General features: G+C 39.4%; 1 protein-coding gene across 1 annotated transcript in view; it reads left to right on the plus strand.

Annotated features, from left to right (window-relative positions):
• ghrhrb (growth hormone releasing hormone receptor b) overlaps positions 1–24,476 on the plus strand; it is a 53,619-nt gene that overhangs the window by 28,443 nt on the left and 700 nt on the right. Inside the window, exons 5-14 of the mRNA XM_008281800.1 lie at positions 6,894–7,001; positions 14,617–14,717; positions 17,356–17,453; positions 17,597–17,729; positions 20,547–20,700; positions 20,837–20,897; positions 22,514–22,583; positions 23,967–24,058; positions 24,183–24,312; positions 24,411–24,452. Coding sequence (XP_008280022.1) covers positions 6,894–7,001; positions 14,617–14,717; positions 17,356–17,453; positions 17,597–17,729; positions 20,547–20,700; positions 20,837–20,897; positions 22,514–22,583; positions 23,967–24,058; positions 24,183–24,312; positions 24,411–24,452 — 989 coding nt within the window. The remainder of the gene's footprint in view (positions 1–6,893; positions 7,002–14,616; positions 14,718–17,355; positions 17,454–17,596; positions 17,730–20,546; positions 20,701–20,836; positions 20,898–22,513; positions 22,584–23,966; positions 24,059–24,182; positions 24,313–24,410; positions 24,453–24,476) is intronic.

Consider the following 24,476-nt stretch of genomic DNA (forward strand, 5'->3'; position numbering starts at 1 on the left):
AAACTCCACACAGAAAGATCCCAGGCAAAAACTTGATTCTAATAAAGATCTCCAATAGTCCAGTCTGAGATCTGACCGTTATATGCTGGAAGCCACTGATATAGCCTATAGGCAACGTAACTACTGAGGTACAGGGAGCAGAGCAGTAGCAGCCACAATGAACAATCTTGTGAGCTTGAGCTCAGGACACAGAAACCCTGAATTTCAGATACTTTTCAGTTTCAGATTCTCTCACAATAGAAGTGTAGAAAAAGTCATGTGAAAAGACAGCCAGTGGTGAAGCCGCTCGACTCTAATACGTAGACTTTTCAACTACGACTACCTCTGTACGCATCGACACCTCTTTGTACGCATTGACAACTCTTATTACGTGTCCGAATTTTAATACAAATGAGCAGATTTTTTACAAATTTGAAAACCTGATTACAAACAGACAAATTGTGAGACAACTTTTGCAGATTCCGGTTCGCACTGACAACTTCTTTCACACATTGACAAATCTCACTTCGGATTCACAGGATTTCTATAAACAGACTATTGATTGCCAAAACGTGTGCACGTGCATGGATGAAAAATTCAAAGTGCTCCTCACTTGTGCCAATCAGTTAGAGGTATATGATGCAGAAGTGAAAAGGTCTCTTGTTAAAAAACTTGTTGCAGTTCTCTTTTGCTGTACGAGTGCATGTGATGTAGCAACTGTAGTGAAAAAAACTGAAGCGGGTAACCTGTGGTGGAAGATGTGTTTGCAGCTTCGGCATTGGAGGTATTCTGGCCTAAACTATGGGTATTTTAAAGATTTTCACTCTTGGGTGAGAGGTGCGCTCTTGGCTGATATGATTTGTGTGCTAGGAACTAGTTGTAAGAGAACGAAACGTTGACAATAAATTGTCTTTGAGTAGGATAACATTCACTGGAAATATGAAAATATTTGGTTGAATTCTTAAAATAGTAGGGCTTTATACTTTTGACCAATTTTTTAGGTGATTTTTGGTCATTTTTTTTAAAAAACAAAACAAAACAAACAAACAAACAAACAAAAAAACAAGGGTGACCAACTCCCCCTGGGTTTGACCAAATTTCCTTGAACTTAGACTGAAGTAGTTTTGGATGGACCCTGTCAAACTGGCCAAGTTTCATCGAAATTGGTGAGATGGCTTGTGCCACCCCTGCCCGGTCCTATCGTGGATGCACTCTTTATACTGCTGCCTGCTAGCTGTTCAGTTTGGCAGGAAAAGATTGATGTTCTCATGCATCAAATATGATTTTAGATATTTACGAAAGAACGACAGATTTTGATCAATTTAAGTTCAAGTAGACCATGGAGGAAAGAACAACTTGACCAGTGGCCCCCACATAGTTAGCGTTTGAAATCACGACAGTACACGTACCACTTCACCTCTCAGAGCGACATTGTAATTTTTACTGCAGATAATTTCTTAGGAAATGTTTTCCAAAATGTGGCCATTGTCTTTACCTGCTTCATTTTATTTGGATCAAGTTTTGTTGTCAGTTTAGTGCCAGTATCAGGTGCAGTGGGAGATTGTATAGTCTGGGTTTGTGGAACAAGAGGGAGATTAGATAAGTGTTACAGGAGTAGAGATGTGTGGTCAGTCTAAACAGAACATAAAACAAAACTTCATGTTTCCATAATCTGTCTGATAAACCATACAAGTGACGTCCTTAATGTCTGCCAGAGCACTTTGTCTGTCCCATCTTTCTTGCCTCTGTTTCTTTGTCCACCTCTGCTTCTTCCTAATGGCAATAAAGGGCAGATATGGCGTTATACATCCCGAATCGATGGAGCTTTTTCTTCTGTAATATGTTGCAATATGGCAGCAAGAGCAACGTACATGTGCGCTATTAAACCATTAAAACACTGTAAAGTGAAATGCATGAGGTAAAGTTGTAGCTAGAAGAGGAATAAAGGTCCTACTGAGACTTTGGAGCTGGAGAAGAGGAAAGACAGGAAGGACTGTAAGTTTAGACTGAGGATTGATCAATCTAATTCTCCTTCCCTCATCACACCTGTCCTCAGGAAAGACAAAACTCCTGTCATATCTTGTGCCTGATTTTTTTTTTTTTATAGGTCACATAAATGCCAGCGAGGTGAATTCTTAAATACAGCAGTAATTCATGTGAGACAAAGATGCCTCAAAACTGCACAGCCAGGTTTGACTTTGTTTACCTTCCACACCTCTTGGCAAGAAAGATAATCCAATAAGCCAAATTAGATGGTAGCTGTGCTTCAGGCATTTAACAGACAATGATGTGCATCTCTTGTTGCTCTCTCGTATTTGTGTTGTCACAAAGTCATCTTCGGGATTTGGAGCACCTTTATAGAAAATATGTTTATATTTATTGGAGGCCCAAACTATTTTACAATTCCTCATTGTTTTCCTATATTAGTATAACCTTCAAAATATATGTGTTCAAAAACTCAAATATAATTACAAATCCCTAAATTTGGAAGAGCACCCTAAACCTCTCGGTTACATAACAGTTTTGAGCTATGGAACTTGGGGGTCAGTTTTTGGCATTATTTGTGCTGTGTTGCTGTATTTGTGAGATCAGCAGCTGTAGAGAAATGTTTCTGCAAAATAGTTGTCAGTAAAATGGTAATTACTGTTCTATAAGTATATGCATAGCCCTCCAGCAGGCTTCACTGTTGAAATCCGTGGCCACCCCACACCTAGCCTTCCCTCCCCCCTTCATGTCAGCCTCTCAATCCTGATGACAACTTCTGATGTCTTCCAAATGGTCTAACAAACTACAGAAGTGCTGATAAAATGTAATAAAGGGTACCTTAGAAAGATAAAATGTAAAAAAAAAATCAACAGAGGATTCCAAAGAGAATTCTTTTATTTCAATTTGTTTCATGTTTCCTTTGTTTGCATTGTTGCTATAGGGTCTGTTCAGTTAAAATGTGTGAAGATGTGCTGCAATGACACATTCATGCGCATGTGTACACATAATGATGCTCATTACATGACAGTCTGTCACACGGACCATTGATCCTACCAGGATAATTTTGCTCTGGTGTAGGGATTTACTGAAAGCCTGAAAAAGCATAGCCTTGTACTGAGTACATCTCTGTTTACAAGACAAGGAGTGCAACCATTAATACCTGATGAGAAGCACTAGTCCATTCATCCATTGCATCATCCTGCCAGAATGTCACAAACTTTGCTTCTAATTAGCAAGGAACTTCATTGCTACCTATGGAACCCCTTCCTCACACACTGATTCAAACAAAAGCATTGTATTCATTTATACCACCACTCTGCAATTACTTTTTATTATCTGAGGGGCCTTTAGGGTATTAGCAATAAAACCTAATCATGTAACATCTTCAATCAACAGATGAAAATGAAAATGTCATCTTGTTTTGAGGGTACAAACAACAGCCATGATGCAAAGAAAACACTAAATTAAAGGAGAGTTCAAAGCCACATTTATCCAGTGATATGTTTTCCTCATCACAGCTTTGGCAGGAGAACCTCCAGCAGTAGCCAAAAGCTGTGTTTTATTATGAATGACTGGTGGTGTGTCTCTCCACGCTGCTGTTTTAATTGACATAGGGCCGAGGAGCTTTGATGTACGAGGCGCTGTGGTGGCGGAGAGAGACAGGGTCCTCATTACTGCTCACTCTTATCCCCCGTCCACACCTCATTTGGAGGCAGCAGGGAGAGCTCGTCAGCCATATGAGGGGAACAGTGGAGACAAAGCGTGGGCAGGGAGGACAGCTGAGGACGTCACCTAATCAAACGCCCCTTTACTTTGCCAGACTGAGGGAAACCCCTTGAAAAATGACATCAGAAGACTGACTTTCTGTACTGCCAAAATGATTCGTGAGTTGGTATCTAAGATTAAGTAGTGCTCGAGGTCAAGCAAGTCAGTCGCTAAAGAATTTTAAGTACGCTGCATAAAAAAAGAGGAGGACAAATGTTAATCTTTCTGTCTTAAACATGATTGGCTCAGACAAAATATTCTTATCAAGTCCGTCTGAAATTGTTATTCTTCTAAAACGGGTGAAAATTTGGCTAATTCTGGAAGTTAATCTTGACTAATTTTTTAGATGACAATCATCAGAATATTTTTGATGGTTCCTGTTCAACCTCCTTCCTTCTCTTTTTTGTTTTGAATTACAAACTTTGGTTGAATTTCTGAAACAAATTGCTAGACAAATTGAAACAGGATAGCTTTTGGTCGATATCTGAGATAATTTGGCAAACAGCAACCTCCTGGGGTGAAAAATAAAGCCAACATTAAAGTGCCAAGAACTGCAGTTTCTTCTCCACTTGAGGCTGTCTTCAAACACGAGTCAATCCCCATAAACTCCAGTGTTAAAATGTCCAGCTTTGTAGCAAAAATAAACATGTTTTCAGCCTGATACAAAAATGAATTTGGCCTCTGTAGCTGATTTCGTCTCCTAATCTTTGAGACAAACACACTTTAGATAATTGTTAAGTAACTCCATCCATTCATTATCTATACACCGCTTAATCCTCACTAGGGTTGCGGGGGGGCTGGAGATGATCCCAGCTGACTTAAGGTGAAGGCAGGGGACACCCTGGACAGGTCACCAGTCTATCACAGGGCTACACTTAAGAGACAACCAAGCACACTCACATTCACACCCACGGACAATTTAGAATCACCAATTAACCTCAACATGTTTTTGGACCGTGTGAGAGAAAGCTGGAGAACCCAGAGAGAACCCACACGCATGCAAACTCCAGGCAGAAAGATCCCAGGTGTCCTCACCGGGACGCGGACTGGCCCACTTGACCTTCATTCACATTCCACCTATTTGCTCATTTATGCTTTAGCCAGTATTTAGGAGGAATCCGGCACTGCAAAGATGATGATGTCTGGAGCCACCACAATGAGTTCAGGAAACCTATGGGTTCCTCCAACTTCATATACAGTCAGTGAAAGAAATATTAGGTTAGGTGACAATTTTTCATCAACAAACAAGGAAGAAGAAGAAAAAAACCCTCTACTATCATATTTTCTCATCAAAAAGCAGACTCCCTTTTGATTACTAATTAATTGATTATGTTTTGTTCCATAAAGTGCAAAAAATATTGAAAAAACTGTCATCTCAAAGCTCACGGTGAAGCAGTTTGTGTGAGTAACAATCAAACAGATTGACAATTCAAAACAAATTGAGTAGCTGAAACCACGTTATTTTCTCATTTTTACTTGAGAAATAATATCAATGATCAAAAAAGCAGCTGATTTTCTGTCAGTCCCTAAGTGGTTGATGTACTGATTACTTCAGCTCCACTCAGATTATCTGCCAGTACTTTTAGCAACCAGCCAACATATGAGGGACGAACAGATTCAGTCAGCAGCTTTTTTTTTTTTTTTTTAATATTAATGTTAATATTTAATATTTTATTAATGTTTAAATTGTATTTTAAGGCGTTCTGTAAAGAATTCCACATTTTGATTCCACATACTGAAATATACATTAGCTTTATATCCCAGCTGTATATGCTTGGCTCAATCTGTATGATATGTAATGATGTATATGCAGGCATGTGTCCTGGTTGTAGATGACTGCGGATGTGCTGTATGCATACATACCATGTAAATCTCATGTATTTATTTCAGCCATACTTTTCAAACATTAGCACACATATCACCACAGAACACTCATTATAAAAACATTCACATTTTCATATTGTGCTGTGCTGTTGTGCCCCCAATGTGGGAATCTGTGTCCAAGGAGACTGATAGCTGAAGGCTCTGCTTCTGTTCTAGTTTTTGAAACTCAATGGACACAAATAAACCTGCAGTCTGAGTAAGAAGGGCTCTGTTGAGAAATATGGTCTTTAAAGACACAATAGATTTTATGGTAGGAAAATGATTTTTAAATTCTATTCTAGATTTTACAGGTATCCAATGAAGAGAAGTTAATATGTTAGAAATATGACCTTTCACACTAGTTTCTGTTAAAACTCTGGCCGCAGCATTTTGGATCATCTGTGCACAGATGCTGGCCCATTTATGTGTGAGAGTTTGTAGCTAACTTGTGGCTTAAGAGGTTGTAGCAAACCAACTATTAAGCTGTTCAGCTGCAAATATTCTGTTCCCCTGTTGTGACATGTTTTACTGACTATAGGTAGAATCAACATCACGCTCAGAACCACCACAAACACATTAATATGCCTGGTTCAAGTAAACCCAAATTATCTTATAATGTTAGCTTTTGCTTTCGTGCTACTGTTATAGTGGGTTGTACCAGTTATAGTTTCAAAATGTTCCTCCATTAAGGCAAGAGCCCCAGCAAGAGCCTGGACAGAGGTATGACAGTGTCTTTTCTTTGTCTATTTGTTTTTAATTTTGCCAACAGTTGTTGTCAAGCTGATGATCATAAAACTTGGTGGAGAGGCCAAGTGAACATCCCATTCAATTTTGAGGCAGATTCAAATCACTTTCTTTAAAGGTGTAAGAAAAAAAATTGGCCTTGGTGGCAGATGTGCTCTCCAATTCCTCTTCTAGTATTCTTTTTTTTTTTTTTTTTAATTTTCCAATCACTTCTATTTACTTCAGCTCTTAGTAATTCTTGATTTGACTGCTTTACAATCATAATTTCAGTTTCAACTCCATTCAACTGAGTTCATTTTATTTATATAGTTCCACTTCACAGCATAACTCATCTCAGAGCACTTCACATGGTAAGGCTAGACCTTACAGTACTGTATCAAAGAGTCAACTTTGACAATGAGAATCTCAATTCTTGATTGTGATTTTGGTCTTTGTTGTGTTCCTTGAAGATGCTTTTAAGCTGTGCAGAGACAGAGTTTCTGCAACCTTTATTGCGATCTCATCAGTCCAACTGTGAGTGTGGCTAATGTGTGATAAATGTTGTCTTCCTGTTTCAGGCTGCCCAACACTTTGGGACAACATCCGGTGCTGGTACCGTGCTGAGGTGGGACAGGTGATCAGCATCTCATGTGCCAATGTCTCCCAGCTGTTTGCTAATAACCAAGGTAAATCCCTTTCATCACAGCTTAGTTGTGACATAGGGGCCAGATCTGTGTGAGGGCATAAGAGATATACAATATATCACAAGAGTGAGCACACCCTATGTGAAGCATCACTTAATGTTCAAATGATTCAAATTGTATCACATTTCAATTATGTTATTATTTTTGAGTTGTACAAAGTATTTCCTCTCGTGAACTTTAGTAAGACAATATCAATACAGGTCTCAAGTCAAGTCAAGTTAGAACCTGGGACTACTGAAACTAAACTGACAACATTGGTGGTTTCCAATCAGCTGAATTGCTTAAACATGGTTGTAAATGACTTGTGAACACCAGAATTTGAACCAGAAATACACACTGCAGTGCAGAGGAGGAACTAATGATGCTACCAACAGTTATGGGGCTCTTCTTCTTATCCTCCTCCTTGTGTTTATTCTGTTTCTTTCCTTGATGTTGTTAGTCATGCTGTCTTAAGACCATGTTAACATTTGCTTCTAAAACAGGGCATTGATCCTTGAAATAAGGATGTGATTTTTCATTTTTTCGCAAGCTAATAATCAGGCAATTTTTTTTACTTTAACAGTATAATTAACTTTAGCTCACTACATCCATCTTCCTATTTACAGCCCAGGAAAGTGAGCATGTTATATTTAGAGATCTCTGAGGACCATTGTTATGCTTTCACTGAGTGGTTTCTGGAGACTAAGCGCTCTTCTACGTGCAAAGAGACCATAGAGAGGGGCACTCTTCTGACTGTTTACATGACCCCCACCTTCTCCAGACCCTTGTCTCGTCCAGCTGGCTGGTCAAAAGAAAACAAAATACACTCTCAATCTCTCAAAGAGCTGACAGATTCAGAGGCGGTAGAGATGATGAAAAAAAATGCATTTTGGGGTAACTGGTAAATGAATAATGACAGAAAAATCTGTGTTTTGTCACAAACACATTCAGTTGAAGTTTAGTACTGTTGAAGAAGTGGAGGAAAAAAACATTCTTCATCTCAGAAAGCATAAAGTTCTAACAAAAGGTTAGTTGTATAATGATGCACACAAAAACATAGGGTAAAGGTTGATACATTTCTCTTTAATTTACTGTTAGGTTCAGAATGGGGTCAAGGAGGGATGACGTGAACCACCTGAGGAAAGAAAAAGTGTTTGGTGATCTCCTAAGCTTGCATCTGAAAAAAGAAAGCTGAGGATGACTGCATTACAGAAATCCTATGTATGATAACAAAAACAGAGCTCATCCGACATGGTGGGGGTCCTTCTACAGTCTATGGTCCCCATGAGGCCTGTGGAACTGACCAATCAGAGTTAAATGGACTTGTTGGAAACCCTCCCTAATATCCTGTTTTCAAAGGCAATGGCTGCGGAAGTGTGGACACAAATAGCACTCTAGCAATTTCATGGAAACATAACAGATTGCTTATGTGAAATATTAGACCGACTTAATCTCAATTATTTAACAAAATAAGATCCCAGTGTGTCTCCGACTTTTTACCATCCATTGTTATATCGAGTCATTCATCCATCTATACATGCCATCTGCACCGTATGACTGACAACAGAGACGGTGGGTCTGCAAGACAGCTTTTGGGAAAACTACTGACAACAAGGAAAGGAAAACCAGTGAAATAATCAATATTCCCAAGTGGCTACATTTTATACATTCTACAGCTGTTATTAATCTAGCATTATAAGACCTAGTGGTATGGGTGAAAACATATGTTATTTATTGTTTAAATAAAGTATTACAATATTAAAATATTATACACTCCTAAAGAGGAACGTGGTGAAGTTGTGTGTCCCAAGATTACAGAGTGAATGTGCTGATCCCTGATAGCCCTGGTCTAGTTTAACCCCTACACACTGCTGAATCATCTGTTGTTTAGAACAAATGTAAAATTCGACAGGAGACTTCATTGTCTAAAGTACTTAACTGAAACATTATCCATCCACATGGCACTGCAGTTTCCACTTTGCCACCTGGAATGAACAACAAGGAACACTGGTTCTAAAATCTACTCAGACAAATGTTAAGTTTGCTCAACAGGTTCTCACTCCGTACTCGTCATATATGGAGGCTTGGTCAGGCTCCCTCTGCGTCACATATACCCCTTTTCCACCAAACCGGTTCCAATGCTAATTCGGAGCCAGTGCCTTACTTTGCACCAGTTCTTTGTGTTTCCACCACCTAAGCACCGGCTCCAGGCTCTCAAAACTAGTGCTTAGCAAGCACTGCTTGCTGCACTCTTTGCTGGGCCAGAGCTAAGCACCAAATACGTCAGGGGCTGGGGGCAGGGTGACCGTGACCACCGATACCCCTTTTCTCAAGAACCAGGTGCTAGTTCATTGCTGGTGCTAGTGCCAGTGCTTAGTTGGTTCAATTCTTGCACCACCTGTTTGCTTTTCCATTGGCAAGGAGCCAAGTTAGAGCCACGCCATACCTCACTGCATACACAGCCGTTTACTGAACAATGTTTGCACCACATGGAAATCCACACAGGGCTTCAGACTAATTTTTTTACCGGTGCGACCAACTTTCTAATTTGTTCGCACTTCCCACCTTGTCACAGGAAAAAGATATGACTTGCTGAGCATTTTCTAATCAGGAGACTCTACAATTTACGATGTTCCCCTGAATGCCCCACATAGCAGGCTGTGGTAGCTGCTGTTGGTGGCTGTGGTGTGTTTAGACTGGTGTGTGACATTAATATGTTGTGTGATTGTTTTCCTCATGCGGACTTTTCTATGAGTGGAATAAACGGCGCATGTAGGTGTGCTCTGTTTTTCATGAGAAGATCTCATTTCTAAGCGTAAATACTGCAGTACACGGAAGTTAAAAAAAAAAAAAAAAAAGTACTGTTTTCCACCACTGTGGTGCTACTGGTGGGACACAACTGTAGCAGACATTTTGTGCAGAACTTCCATGTGTCCTGGGACTCATTCCAATACATCTGTGATTGGACCAGGGACATCCTGGCGAAAAACGACACAAATCACCGCTTGTGTCCCTTTCATCTGTCTCATATTCACTCGTCGGCTATCCCCCTCTCATCATTAATTGACTTCCAGGGTGCTCTCATTGAATGTTATAGACCTCCCTGAACATTGGTAACTGACGACATGAGAACGTAGAGGAGGAGCCTGTTCTGGTGTTTTGGAATAACATACAAAAAGTGCTACCATCCTTCCACAGCTGATATATTTGTACATTTTTAACCTTTTCGTTCATTGGACTTCAGCTTGAACATATTTTGTCCTGCTTCTCTGAATCCACCCAGTGATTTTACCATCCAGTTTGGGTCGACAAGCTCTTTCTTTTTATGCATTCATATAAAAAATACCGTTCATAAAGGCATACAAACTCATATTATTCATTTATCAACATAAAGGCATCAGGTCTACTGGATGCTTCGTTTTGTTTTCAGTGTTTATATCAAATCAGTGTCACTGACATCATCGTACGCAACTGCATTCAGTCGTTATCACTCGATTGAATGGACATTATCAGTTATGAGCCCATTTGTATGGGGCAATGGAACCCTACTCTGTCTCCTAGCAGGTCCAGTAGGTCGTTATCATCTATTTACAGCATTGATCAGCAGCACTGACACAGGAAGACTCCCGATCCAGTTCGACAGGAAAACACAAAGTTGTTTTTTTTTTTTTTCCTTGTCTCTGTCAATCTGACTCGTCCTGCAGCAGCTGTACTGAAATGCTGTGACTATAATATTTTAATCAAACCCACATATTAACTTTTTCTCACCACAGATGATTTAGTTAGTAAGTAACTGACAGTTCGGCTGAACAATATGTTTCAAATATGGAGTCAGTATTGGACTTTCAGGCCCTCCCTACTACTGTAAAGCCTGCACCCACTTTATTTAATAAAACATTATACATCCCAAATAAGCTGTCATATTTTCATTTTATCAACATATATCATCTAGAAGTAGTGTAATCACTAGTTCGGCTTTATAAAGTATGTGATTTAAATAACAGAAATATCATTTTATAACCCTATCAAACCTGCTTGTTCTAAAAACTTTAAGAGCTACAATCATGGCACTAATTTGTTTTCAGCTACATAGCACTGCCACAGGGAATTGTAGTTTTTACACAATAGGAGCATTTTGTATCTCATTAAAAGTTGTAAAAATTGAATTAACGGCACACTGGGGGGTTTAAAGGGACGCTGAACACAACTGTGGATGCAGATCTTAATAATTTGATTGTTTAATCAGTGTACTTGACTGATTTCTAGCAGCGAATGAAAGACTGCACAAAGCAGAGAAGAATAAAAAAAAACAGAGCAGCTTGTGAGTGAAAGTTAAGCATATACTTTGCGTGGAGGGATCAGGAGGCGGAGGTTGCTGTTGACGACCTCATAACTCAGTGTTAGTGGGTTCCTGGACCTCTCTGGATTTCCTCCTCCACAGACGCTCTGATTAAGTCCAGCACTGTAGCTGTGGAGTTGATCGAGCCTTTCCAATGGGAGGCTGCATGCAGAGAAAATAATGAATTGAAAAATCAAAGAGTTCACTGTAGGAGCCAAGAGCATGAGGAAGGAGTTGGCACTGCTTGTTAAGCATGGTGGTATGAGCTTTTGCACCCTCCCCAGAGCCTCGGCCTTCAACCCTCATTCAGATCCAACCGCCAATCTGCCGTGGCTCAAGCCTGCAGGCTCCACACACCACGTTATACTGAGGCTAATGTGGATGGATATCGGTTAATCCACCCACAACTCAAACCCCCACACTCTCCTCTCTTGTGCTGAGGAGCCGGACAGGCATTTTCACATCACAAATCTGAAAGCTGTTATTCCACTGTAAACTTTTTATCCTCCCTCTTGTAAACATAGATTCACACGGAATACTTGGTGACCTTGTGTGTGTCATGACTGTCGTAGGACTCAGTGATTGAGCTCCATCATTCTAACTCCAGGCCATAGTGGGAGAACATGGCTGAATTCAGCTAATTTAAATTCCATATTTGCAGCCTTCATCTGGTCAAATTTCATAAACACTTACCAAGGGTTTTTTGAAGAACAACAATAACAACAACAACAAAAAAAAATATCATAATTCATCACTTCTCTTTAAAAGTCAAAAATATTATTTTTATTTATTACGGGTATTATTTTTTAATAAAGCTTGTTTTATGTGAATCCTCAAGTTGAACTCCTGCATGGCAATCATACCAAGTGATAAAAGTAAGTGACCAAAAAATGTACTTTTGGGCTACAGTGATTTATCAATAAGATATGAGTTTTTTATGGGCTTTTATGAGTTTCTGTACCGCCCCAGTGTGAGCATTGGGGTCAGACTCATTTAAACTTGTCATTTCCTTAACAAAAACACTCAATACTTTGTCATGTAAACCATCGTCTTTAGAAAGTATTTACCTAGCTTGGAAGCTGTCTCCTTTAATTGCGTTTTAACATAAATCACTGTTAATTTAATTAGGTTTTTATGGACAAGATTTCACTAAAAAAGACAACTTCATGTCAAAGTGAAAATGTATTTATACAATGTCAATTAATTAAAAATATAAAATGCAAAATAAGTGACTGTATAAGTATTCCTTCCCTTCAAGTCAGTATTTTGTAGATACACCTTTAGTCACTTGCAGCAGCCTGCTCCATCCCCATCACTGTAGTTGCTTCCCTCTTTAGCGCTGGCAAATCAATCACTGTGAATCACACTGTTGGTTAACGTAAAGCACATTGAAGAATGTCACCATGGAACCTACATTCAAAATCTACTGTGAAATTCAAAGAGATTTACTTGGTGCTGATAGGCCTAAGCAGCAGTGTGTAAACTTGTTTAGCAGGAGCTTGACTGGAATGGACGTTCATTTACATGTAAAAATCCTGCACAGCTTTAAACATTTGACAGTTGATTTCTTATCAATTGTGAGTATCAGGTTTTACAGTATCAGCGGTTGTGAATGGAGTAGTTGCATGGTAGTCGTATAAGCATTTATATGTGTTTGTCATGTGTCCATTTTAATAGGAAGTGTGTTTTCCTACACCCACATTATTACCAGGCAGATGGAGTTTTGGTGCAGCACATTGAAGAGCAATGTTATTTCCAGTCTTAGAATCTACAACAACAAATGTGTCCCTGTGTCCCAGTGAAACTAATAGAATGCACCTGATGAATCCAAACAAATTGTAACAAGTGACCAAAATTAGGCATCACACTTTATTTGCATGTTACAGACCTATGTGATGCTGTGACACAGTCTGTTTAGGTGAGACAGGTTTAACTTTATATATATATATATATATATATATATATTTTATAACCCAAATTGAAACAATATAAATTCTATATATTAAAAAAATATTAGGTAACTACTTTCCATCTCAGTCCTTAGGTTTGACAAACATGTAACAGTCCCCCCTTTTTGAGTTTTATTTACTCCGCTAGATATTGAGACAGGCTGCAGGGATTTGCTCCAAGAGCATTAGTGAGGTGTACACTGACCTTGTGTAATAAGGTTGGTATTTCAGTTCATCCCAAAGGTGTTGGATGGGAATGAGGTTACGATTCTGTCCAGGCAGTTCAAGCACCTCCACAGCAAACTAGTAAATGCATTTCTCTACAAACTGCAAAACCTTCTTCAGTCTCGGACTTGAAAACAGAATGATGCAGCTAGACTCTGAACAACATTGAAGAAAGGACAATTCTCATTTAAACCTCTTCGCCCTGGTGTGTAATTGACTTTTGATTTGAAATTAATGGTCTCCAGTATTTGTTTGCAAGATTTGTGCCCATACTGTTCCTGCACTTAACCTCAGCTTCTGCAAAAGCTATGCTAGTAATCACATGGCCCATCAGAATTAGATTTCCTGGTGAAATGTACCTCAATGGTTTTTAAAAAAATGTCAACTAACAACTTTCTATTGCCTTGTATTTCTACTTTAAGTGGTCTGGATGTTTTCTGTCACTTTATATAATTTCAATGTTGGGCTTTATTGAGAATTAGTAAGGGACTATATCTTTTAATGTTAGAGGCTTTTTTTTTTCTCTTGAGTATAATTTTTCCCTTTCAAACAAAACTAAATAGCATCCCTTCATGGTGAATTTCTCAGAGACAGAGCTTTAGAACTTGGATGAAAAGCACAGTATCTGTATGACCATCAGAAGTACAGCACGTAATAGAAGGGTGAATTTTAAGTGAAGTGACGCTGCAAACTGCTACTGGAAGAGTGCTGGAGGTTCGCACTGAAAATCTATTAAAGGAAGATTTTGTATACATAATGGGAAGAGAAGAGACGAACCATCAAGTGTCTTTAATCTATCTTTCTGTTTACATTTCAATGATAACAGTCTGAAGTTCACCCAACTTCTCCTTCAAGTTAAAATATCTGTTTTACTCATTTTCATTGCTTCCTCTGTTAGCGTTTCAAGTACAGCATTCCTGATACTGTCGATATGTTTGGAAGTGTAACACAAAGTTTGTTTTAACTTGACGAAACAAAAACATTTTAGGCACCCTCCACCTGTCCTCAAGACCACCCACTTTGAGTACCAGTGCGCTCTTGTTCTTTCAGAATTCTTATTCTTTCTTTTCTATCTAAGCCTGTGAGAGCACCATGTGTTTTCTAGGTTACATCTATAAGAACTGCACTGAAGAAGGATGGTCTGAGCACTACCCATCCTATGAGGAGGCCTGTGAGTTTGCAGAGGATGAAGAGACAGAACCAGAGGTAGAAGTTCTAGCTGACTATCTCTAATCAGCCCAAATTGCTGTACATCAATAAGTCCGTTCGCTTTAACTCATTGTCTCTCGTCCTTCCTTATCATTTTGACTTTTTGTTAGTTTCTCAGCTTCTGCTCAGTCAGTACAGACATATTGTAGGTGCCAGAGAGTGTTGTGACAAGTCTCAGCATCACTAATCACTCACTCAGCATCCTCACATCGTTGAGAAATCAAACAAACATATTGCTTTGTTAATAGAATAGAATAGAGTAGAATAGAACAGAATAATTTGGAAATTCACACGCCACAGTAACATCCAAAAATATAGAAAGAAAGTACAGGAAAACAACAATAATTAGTAATAACAATATTTACATTGAAAAAGAAAACTATCCATCCATCCAGTATCTAAACACCACTTAATCCTCACTAGGGTTGTGAGGGGCTGGAGTCTATCCCAGCCGACTTAGGGTGAAGGTAGGGGACACCCTGGACAGGTCACCAGTCTATCACAGGGCTACACTTAGAGACAGACAACCAAGCACACTCACATTCACACCTACAGACAATTTAGAATCACCCGTTAACCTCAACATGTTTTTGGACTGTGTGGGAGGAAGCTGCAGAACCCGGAGAGAACCCACGCTGCACGGGGAGAACATGCAAACTCCACACAGAAAGATTCCGGGTGTCCTCACTGGGATGCGAACCAGACAGATGACAGCTCTCTCCGTCAACTTGAACCCTTCAAGACTGCTGCAAAAATAACAGCATTGGCATTTTGTCAGGCACGGCTCGGATGATTGTTAATTCATTTCAAGGTTGACAATAAGATTCCAGTTACTCCCCGTGTTGAAGTGTCCTTGGGCAAGACACACTTAGCCCAAGTTTCTCCCAATGGCAAATTAGCACCTTGCGTGGCAGGTGCATAGCTCTGCCACCACTGATGTGTGATTGTGTGTGAATTAAGAACTCATTGAAAAGTGCTTTCCGAAAGTGTGAACATTAACTATTTGTTGAGATGAAAATCTTGTTAATTTCTATTTTCCTAAATTGTGGCCTGGGTTTAGCAAATATTGGGCCTCTTCTTTACTGAGTAAAAGAGACTGGTATTGGTATTGTAATGTAGCCAAACTGTTGCAGAAAGTCTTTGGGATGACCCTGAAATGGATGATTTTAATGCTGGTTTATAGAGAAATGGTCTGCCCAAGAAAAATGCTTTGAACTCTATCTGTCCTAATTGAACAAGTTCTCATCACTTCTTAGATGCAGTTAGAGGAATGAAGTGCAAGTCAAATGAAAGTAGACATGAAACCTCAAAAGATAACCTGGGTCGGGTAAAGTGCAAGAGACAAATAAGCTACAGCTGCACGGATTCATTGAATGTGAAGTTGTTCGTAAGTACAAGGAGTTTCCAAAGGCAGCAAGTCAGAGTCATCATATAAACACTTGCCAAGTTCACTGAATGGTTCAGCTCGTGCACTCAGACTCAACTGACACTCAGTAGTCACATTATACTGCACAATCCTGCATTTCTAATTCCCAACCTGGCAGAGCAGAAAGCTGCCCAAGATTACTTCTATTAGATACTATTATTTTGTCCGTTCAATCACAAATCTTCATCTATATTAGTTGAGGGGTGTTCAGGTAATGACTTAAGTGCAGACACCCGTGAATGGCAGGCAGGTTGTAGAAAAAGAAATTTTAATCAAACCTGCTATGATTGGAGAATTCCGGAAACAGGTGAGAACTCAGGCAGGTTTTCAGGAGGCCAAACAAGAGGGTAGCAAACAGGCAGGAAAACACAAGGTGAATAAATATGGAGAGAAAAACTAAAACCCCAAACCAGAAACAAACAAGGGGAGTCATGCAGACAGTAGGTAGAGTTAGAGACAGGAGCTGAAACAGGACGAACTGGTGGAGAACAACGCTGCAGGACTATATATACACAAAGAATGGAGAGAAAAGACACAGATGATTCATAAGCCACAGGTGAAACAGATCAGGGAAATCGAAAGGAAGGAAACAGAGACAAGAAGTAAAAGTAACACGTAATAACACGTGCTAACATGTAGACGTGAGGAAAAGCAGTTTCAAAATACAACAGGAAGTAACTGAAAAGCAGTGTAAAACCTACACATAGAGCGAGACACAAGCAGGGAAACACAAGAAACATGGAAAAGAAAAACACACGGTAATTCAGTACATACAATGGTTTGATTTGTTTTAGATGGAGGGGCTAATGGGATTAGAATGTTCTGTTTTCGTCTGGCCAACAGACAAAAATAAGAGAACTGACCAACTACCAAATATTCGTGCTTGACAAGTTATTACCAAAGAAACTGGCTCAATTTTGCCTAAACACGACTTAAACAGTTGTTCTGTTATGAAAATAACCAATCTCATGACCGACCAAACAGGTCAGCTCTAGAGTTCTAGTTGGTTTTTGAGTACCTGTGGAAATAATGAAATTGCTACAGCTAATTGTTGCCCGAGGACTTGTGCTATGCTTATGATTAATGTAAAGGTTTCTACAATTGTGTGTCAGAACAAATCTCGTTTAATTTATGTCATGACACTGCAGCAAGTTGACACATGTTAACTTTGGTTTATTTCCTGTCTCTTTTGTCTGTCTTGCATGTCAGACAACATATTTCTCCAACTTCAAACAGGTGTACACTGCTGGCTACGCCACCTCTCTTATCGCTCTCATTTCAGCTATTTTCGTCTTCACTGTCTTCAGGTAATGCTGAAGATTTTCCCTAAAAGCCTAAATCTTAGAAAGTTTTCAGTGATAATTAATGAAAGTATGAATAAATATTTGTCCAAATAGTTTTATTTTAGAAAAAAGTATATTTTTAATAAAGTTTATTCTCTGCTTTTCAGGAAGTTTCACTGCACCAGGAATTACATCCACATCAACCTGTTCGTCTCCTTCATCCTGAGAGCAAGTGCTGTCTTCATCAAAGACGGTGTCCTTTTTTCTGATGAAAACCTGGACCACTGCTTCATGTCTACGGTGAGTGTGAAACTCTGCAACTATTTCAACCGTATCACATTTAGGAGGGAAGAATTCACATCGTTTACTTAAACAAACCCAGCGGTAAGAGACCACAAGGGAAGAAGAAGTCACACCACTGTTTTACACTACTATAAGGCAAAAGTAAATATGTTGTCCTTTGCTGAAAAAATAAAGATGAAATGACTTAACTGTAACTCACATCATCTCACATTTAATAAACAGTTACGGGTTTGTAGTCAGAAAGAATCTCTTGCATTATGTTTTCTGGACATGCACAAGTGCTTGTATTATTCTAGAGAGCAGAAATGGGGTAGGACTGAATTACTACAAATCGCAAATGGTGGTAAGCTGGGCGAAGTATTAATGAAGAGTGTTTCTCTTCCTACTTTTCTGCTGATGAGGCTGCCTGGAGTGAAGGTAAGAGGCCCTCCATGAAGGACCAGTGTCGGCACATCGCTATGACTCATTTAGAGGAGATGTGAGGCTAAGGTAACAAGGGCTTTAAGAGAAAGAAGGAGCAAAGAAAAAGCTATTGTGCTTCAGAACACAACATGCCACTACAGAAAGGGTGTAGCCAGAGTATATGGGTTTGTAGAAACAGTAAGAGTGAGCTAGATTTTGAAAAACACAACAACAAAGAAAAATGTACGTCCTCCTTTCAGGTCTCCCTTTAAAGCCACAAATGGTCTGAGTACAGGTGGAGAACTAAGAGGTGTGTGGTGCATTCAAACTATCTCATGTCTAAAAACATAGAAAAGATTTAAATCCTTCATAGATTGACATCAAATGACACTTGCTCACAACTCGACTACAGTGGAGACAGGTGGTGAACAGATTTACCCAGATACATGTAAATATATCCCAGTGAAAGAGGAGGAGGATAGAAACAAGTCCTAAACCAAGCACAAGTCTAAAACCAGATCCCTGACCTCAACATCATGAACACATGAGACACTGAGACAGCCTATATCCACAGACAAACGCTGGCAAGTTCTCCAAGATGCACCAAAGTCAGTCCAAATAAAAATTCTGTAAGAAGCAAGGCATTAAATTGTAAAAATTTTTTGTTTTTTTTTTTTGTTAAGGAAAAGCTCATTAAATGCCAACAATTACAAATATCTGCATTTTGTGAGTTTACATGTCTTGGTTGTGTGATTACATTTCAATACTGACTTGTCTTTTTTATGTCTCACTCCGGCAACAGCTGTGGCCAGAGACAGTATATTTTAGAGTTGTTCATAGATACAGTTGAAACGAGACATTTACATACACTGTATAAAAAGACATACAACGTTTTTTTTTCTCCCCACTGTCTGACATTAAATCAGGCTAAACATTTCCTGCTTTAGGTCAGTTAGGATTACTGAAATTATTTATATTTGCTAAATGCCACAATAATGAGAGAGAGAATGTTTTAGAGAATTTTTTATTACTTTCTCCAAGTCATAAGTTTACATACACTTAAATTACTATGCCTTCAAACTATTCATGCCATGGCTTTGGAGGCTTTTGATAGGTTAATTGACAACATGCCAAGATATCAGGAAGAGAATTGTGGATGTCCACAAGGCTACTTCATCCTTGGGTACAATTTCCAGATGCCTGAAGGTTCCACGTTCATCTGTTCAAACAATTATATGCAAGAATAAACACCATGGGAATGTCCAGGCAATATAACACTCAGGAAGGAGATGGGTTCTGTGTCCCAAAGATGAACTTGTTTTGGTGCGAATTGTACGAATCAACCCCAGAACTAAAGCTAAAGACCTTGTGAAGATGCTGCTGAAGCTGGTCAGAGGATGTCATTATCCACAGTGAAACCAGTCCTGTACCGACATGGACTGAAAGGCTACTCAGAGAGGAAGAAGACATTCCTCCAAAAGAAACATAAGAAAAACAGATTACAGTTTACAAATGCACCCAGGGACAAAGACTTAAATTTTTGGAGACACATCCTGTGGTCTGATGAAACTAAAATTGAACTGTTTGGCCATAATGACCATCGTTATATTTGGAGGAAAAAGAGTGAAGATTGCAAACCTGAGAACATCATCCCAACTGTGAAGTACGGGGGTGGCAGCATCATATTGTGGGGGTGTTTTGCTACAGGAGGGACTGGTGCACTTCACAAAATAGATGGCATCATGAGGAAAGAAGACTATGTGGAAATACTGAAGCAACATCTCAAGACATCAGCCAGGAAGTTAAAGCCTTGATGGATCTTCCAAATAGACAATGACCCTAAACAAACCAGCAAATTAGTTACAAAGAACCTTAAGGACAACAAAGTCAGTGTTTTGGAGTGGCCATCACAAAACCCTGATCTCAATCCAGCAGAAAATTTGTGAGAAAAGTTGAGCTGAAAAGACGTGTGGGAGCAAAGTGGCTAACAAACCTGACTCAGTTACCCCAGTTCTGTCAGGAGGAATGGACCAAATAAATGTTGGACACTAATAGTAAATGAGGATTTCAGACAGCCTGTGAATATTGAGTAGTAAATCTGCCACTGCATTTGTACCATTCCAGAAAGCTTGATAGGCATAGCAACAGTAACTGAATTGGATGGGAATCAGCTTTAATTATAATTAGTGTGATTATAGCTAACACCTACAGCTTTAGGTGTATGTGACAAGCAAAGAATTTCAGCCTAGGGTGTTCTCTGCATGGCCTTATTTATCAGCATAAACCTCCTTGTGATCCAAAAAACTGATTGGATTGATAAGAGGAGCTGTTGCCTCTGCAGCTCCTCCAGATGAATGAGCTCCACAGACTAATTTGATGCTTGTGGCTTTTCTTTGTTTGTTTCTTCCCCAGACATCCTGTAAATCAGCCGTGGCCTTCTTCCAGTTCAGTATTCTGGCAAACTACTTCTGGCTGCTGGTGGAGGGCATGTACCTGCAGACGCTGCTTGCTCTCACCTTTGTCTTTCAGAAAAAATACTTCTGGTGGTACATACTCATTGGCTGGGGTGGGTGCCCCTTCATTATGAACCTTCTTTTCACCTCTCTCTGTTTCCCTTCGTTTTCCTTCCATTTTCTGTCCCTTGTTGGAGTAACTCTTTGACTTGTTCCTAATCATTCGGTCACACTGTTTGTGCCTTGCAGGTCTCCCAACAACAATCATAACAGCATGGATTCTCACTCGAAACTTCTATGATAACACAGGGTGAGCTGCTGCTGAAGGAGAGCAGAGAAAATGTCAATTACAATGTGAACATTCTGAAACAGAATTTATGCATCCAACCACCACACAGTACATGGCGTGTAGTATGGGATATAACGTCTTTATGTTTCATGCTTTGTGCATCAAAAACACTCTTGGGTATATTTCAAGAAATTACATTGTGTTTGTCTTCTTTAGTAAATTATGTTTTACACAGGCGAAATCCAACAATGGACAATACTGTCTTTTGGCACAGTTGTGCAGATGTCCAAACTGATCAAACCAGCATTCATTCATATTTAGAGCTACTTTATGCAAATCATTGGGTATTTCTCACACTAAATCGGTTGCTAGTTAGAATAAGTGACACCAAATTTGATATCCCTGATTTGACTTTAGTTTTTGCAGAGAGTTGTATGACTAGATCTTTGATACTTTCATAGTATTACAATAAATACAAAGTAAGAGTTAGCTGCTGGTTTGCTTAGATTACCATAAAGACAGGAAAAAGTGTGAAAAGCTTCCCTGGCCCTGTCCAAAGGTAACAAAATCCACCTACCAGTACCTCTCCCCATCTCTGAATAACACCTTGTACAGAGTTTAACAAAAACAAGTCAACTCAGTTGTTTGCTCTTAGGCTATCATTTATTTATATGTCATCTAGTCATAATCAATTGCTTGTGTGTTTACTCTAAACAGACAACTAAATAGCTAAAGCTGACCACTGCTTCCTGCTTAGGATGTGTGTGTGTGCGCGTGTGCGTGTGTGCGTGTGTCTGTGTGTGTGTGTGTGTGTGTGTGTGTGTGTGCACGTGTGTGTGTGCGCCATACTATTTCTGGATGAATACAAGTAATTGGTCTCAGCTAAGAAATGGTCTGTTACATAACAGTGAGATGTCATTTTTTACAGATCTGTTTTTGTTTTAGATCAGGGGTATCAAACATACAGCCTGTGGTTCTGAGTAACTTTGAAAGAAAATTTGAAAGAAGTCATTAGTAATTCAACACTGTCCTATTAAGAGAGTTCCTCAGACAGTAAAAATTTACATTCACAGTCCACGCAGTCTCTAATAAGAAAGTTCACGGTAACTTGCAACATGTGGGTAGATCAACTTGTAGGTGACCCCATACAATTCAGTATCCTTTGTAATCAGCCATTGGCTGTGTAGCTAACTTACTCCAACAACTTGCCTTTGAGCACAGAGGGATTACTGTCATGAAAAAACAAACAAACAACTATGATGTGAAACTAATGAGTTTTCAGAGCTAGTCTTTAGAAATGTTTCTTACTAATTTCCATGTGTGACATGAAGACACCTATTTATATACAATGTATCAATTGACTTAATTAGAAAATTAGCAAAGTCCTTTATTTTTAACACAAGGATGAATGATGATGAATGAGTGATTGTAAAGTGCACGGTGCACCTGTTTTGACATAATACTAATGACAGATTTAGATTGAGATTTATACTTACCAGTAAGGATTTTCTCCTGTTCCTAACATGATGTTCTGGCTGTGGACGCTGGGTTGCTGTGTGTTTCGGGATGAAATGTTCAGTATTGTCAACCTGGGACTGGGTCTTATTTATTTCATTATTGCCTGTTGTGCATCTTAGGTGCTGGGATGACACAGATGTGGCCTTCATTTGGTGGATCATAAAAGCTCCAATAACTGCATCACTACTGGTGAGTACTGGGCAGTTTGAGGGAAACACTGAGGGGTTATAAGAGTATTCAATCTTGGAACAGTCCAGCGTTTTGACACTGCAGCAACTATTGCACTCCTTTATCTTGTGTTCACATAAGGGCCAACAACGACAAGTTTAAGGAAAGTTGACTGACTTGCTACACTGAAACCTGGCCAGTGCACACACAGTCAACAGAAATGACTAATTGGTGTACTTGATTGTTTCCCTGCCAGAGTTTTTACTTTGTTTCACTGAGAGGCTGTGCAAAGCTGCTATTAGCCCCTTGTTTGCAAGTTTAATTTTACGTTTATGTTCTGTCTTTTCTAATGTGTAAGGTGGTGGTGGGGATATTTTTTGTCAGCTTTTAAACCCACCATGTTGTACCCTCTGGACCGTGACCTTATTTTGTTGTTTTGTTTTGTTTTTGCTCCTGTCACATTTTTACTCACTGGGGGCTTTTTCTCTCCAATGTACAGACCTGGGACCTCATTTTTAAAAACATTGCGTAGGATCCATACTAAAAGTGTCCATGGGCCCAAAAGCTGAAAATGGCATGCGTCAAAAAAATGATCTGATTTATAAAACCGTAAGCACATCTGTAAGCACTGTTCCCTTTATAAATCATGAGCCACCTGAGAAGTTTGCGCAGATGGATTCACCTCATATCCCGCCCACTACACACCCACATTCTACCATGAATGGTCAATGTAAAGTGCCTCATGAATATTTTTGCACATAAATAAGGCTGCTGGTCAGTGGCATTTCCTCAATGGCTTCTCGGCTATTCTGACAAATGGTTTAATTTGATTGAGTTTTAGAGAGACTTCAGAGGGTTAAAGGTTGGAAATTGGAAGGGCCATATCTTCAGTAGAAATTAGGAAGAGCACACTGTCTGTTTGAACTGAACAACTTCTGGTTAGTTAGATGTTACATAGCACCAGGGTTGAATTCTTTCTAGCTTGTATAACTGGGAGGCTGACTAGTTATGGGAGGCTTGAGGAATGGCAGAAGTAAACGTCTTCATATCTTAACATTTTTCATTTTAAATCTCCAAGTTTATAACAACTACAGAACACAGTAAAGACACATTTTCACCATGTAGAACCTTTAAATGATGGAGGGCGACTAGATAGCTTAGTGTTAAAGGTGCCTACTGCGTGGGTGCAGATACACGCGCACACAGACACACACACACACACAAACACACACACACACACACACACACACACGATTGATTGTAACCCCTATCAAATTGCATATTAAAAATCCGTAAAATTCTTTTTTTGCAAGCGTGAAGTACTGATTAAACAAAATTGAAGCTCTTGAAAATGGTAGCATCTGCAGAGTGATGTGATGTTGGCATCTCATTTGTTTGATGCAGGTGAACTTCATTATCTTCATCAATGTGATCCGTATTCTGGTCCAGAAGCTGAGATCTCCCGGTGTTGGTGGCAATGACACCAGTCACTTCAAGTGAGGCCCAGTAAACTATGTGCCACACGATGGGAAAAAAAAATTACAACACCATGCACACACTTATAAAACACAAGCACACACACAAGTAGTCACCATGTGTCTGTTGTTCATGTGTGTGCAGGAGATTGGCCAAATCCACTCTGCTGCTCATCCCTCTGTTTGGGATGCACTACATGGTGTTTGCCTTTCTGCCAGAACACACAGGTGCAGAGGCCCGAATCTTCATAGAGCTTGGTCTGGGATCCTTCCAGGTAAAGTACATATACATTTTCAACGGTAAAGACTAAAAAAGACTTATGACTAAAAAATGGCATGTGACAGTTTTGTATAATATTTGTATGCTTTAAAGGGATTCGTTGTGGCCCTGCTTTACTGTTTCCTGAATGGTGAGGTGAGTAAATACTACACAACATAC

Source organism: Stegastes partitus, unplaced genomic scaffold (assembly GCF_000690725.1).
Source record: "Stegastes partitus isolate 25-593 unplaced genomic scaffold, Stegastes_partitus-1.0.2 Scaffold245, whole genome shotgun sequence".
Lineage (NCBI taxonomy): Eukaryota > Metazoa > Chordata > Actinopteri > Pomacentridae > Stegastes > Stegastes partitus.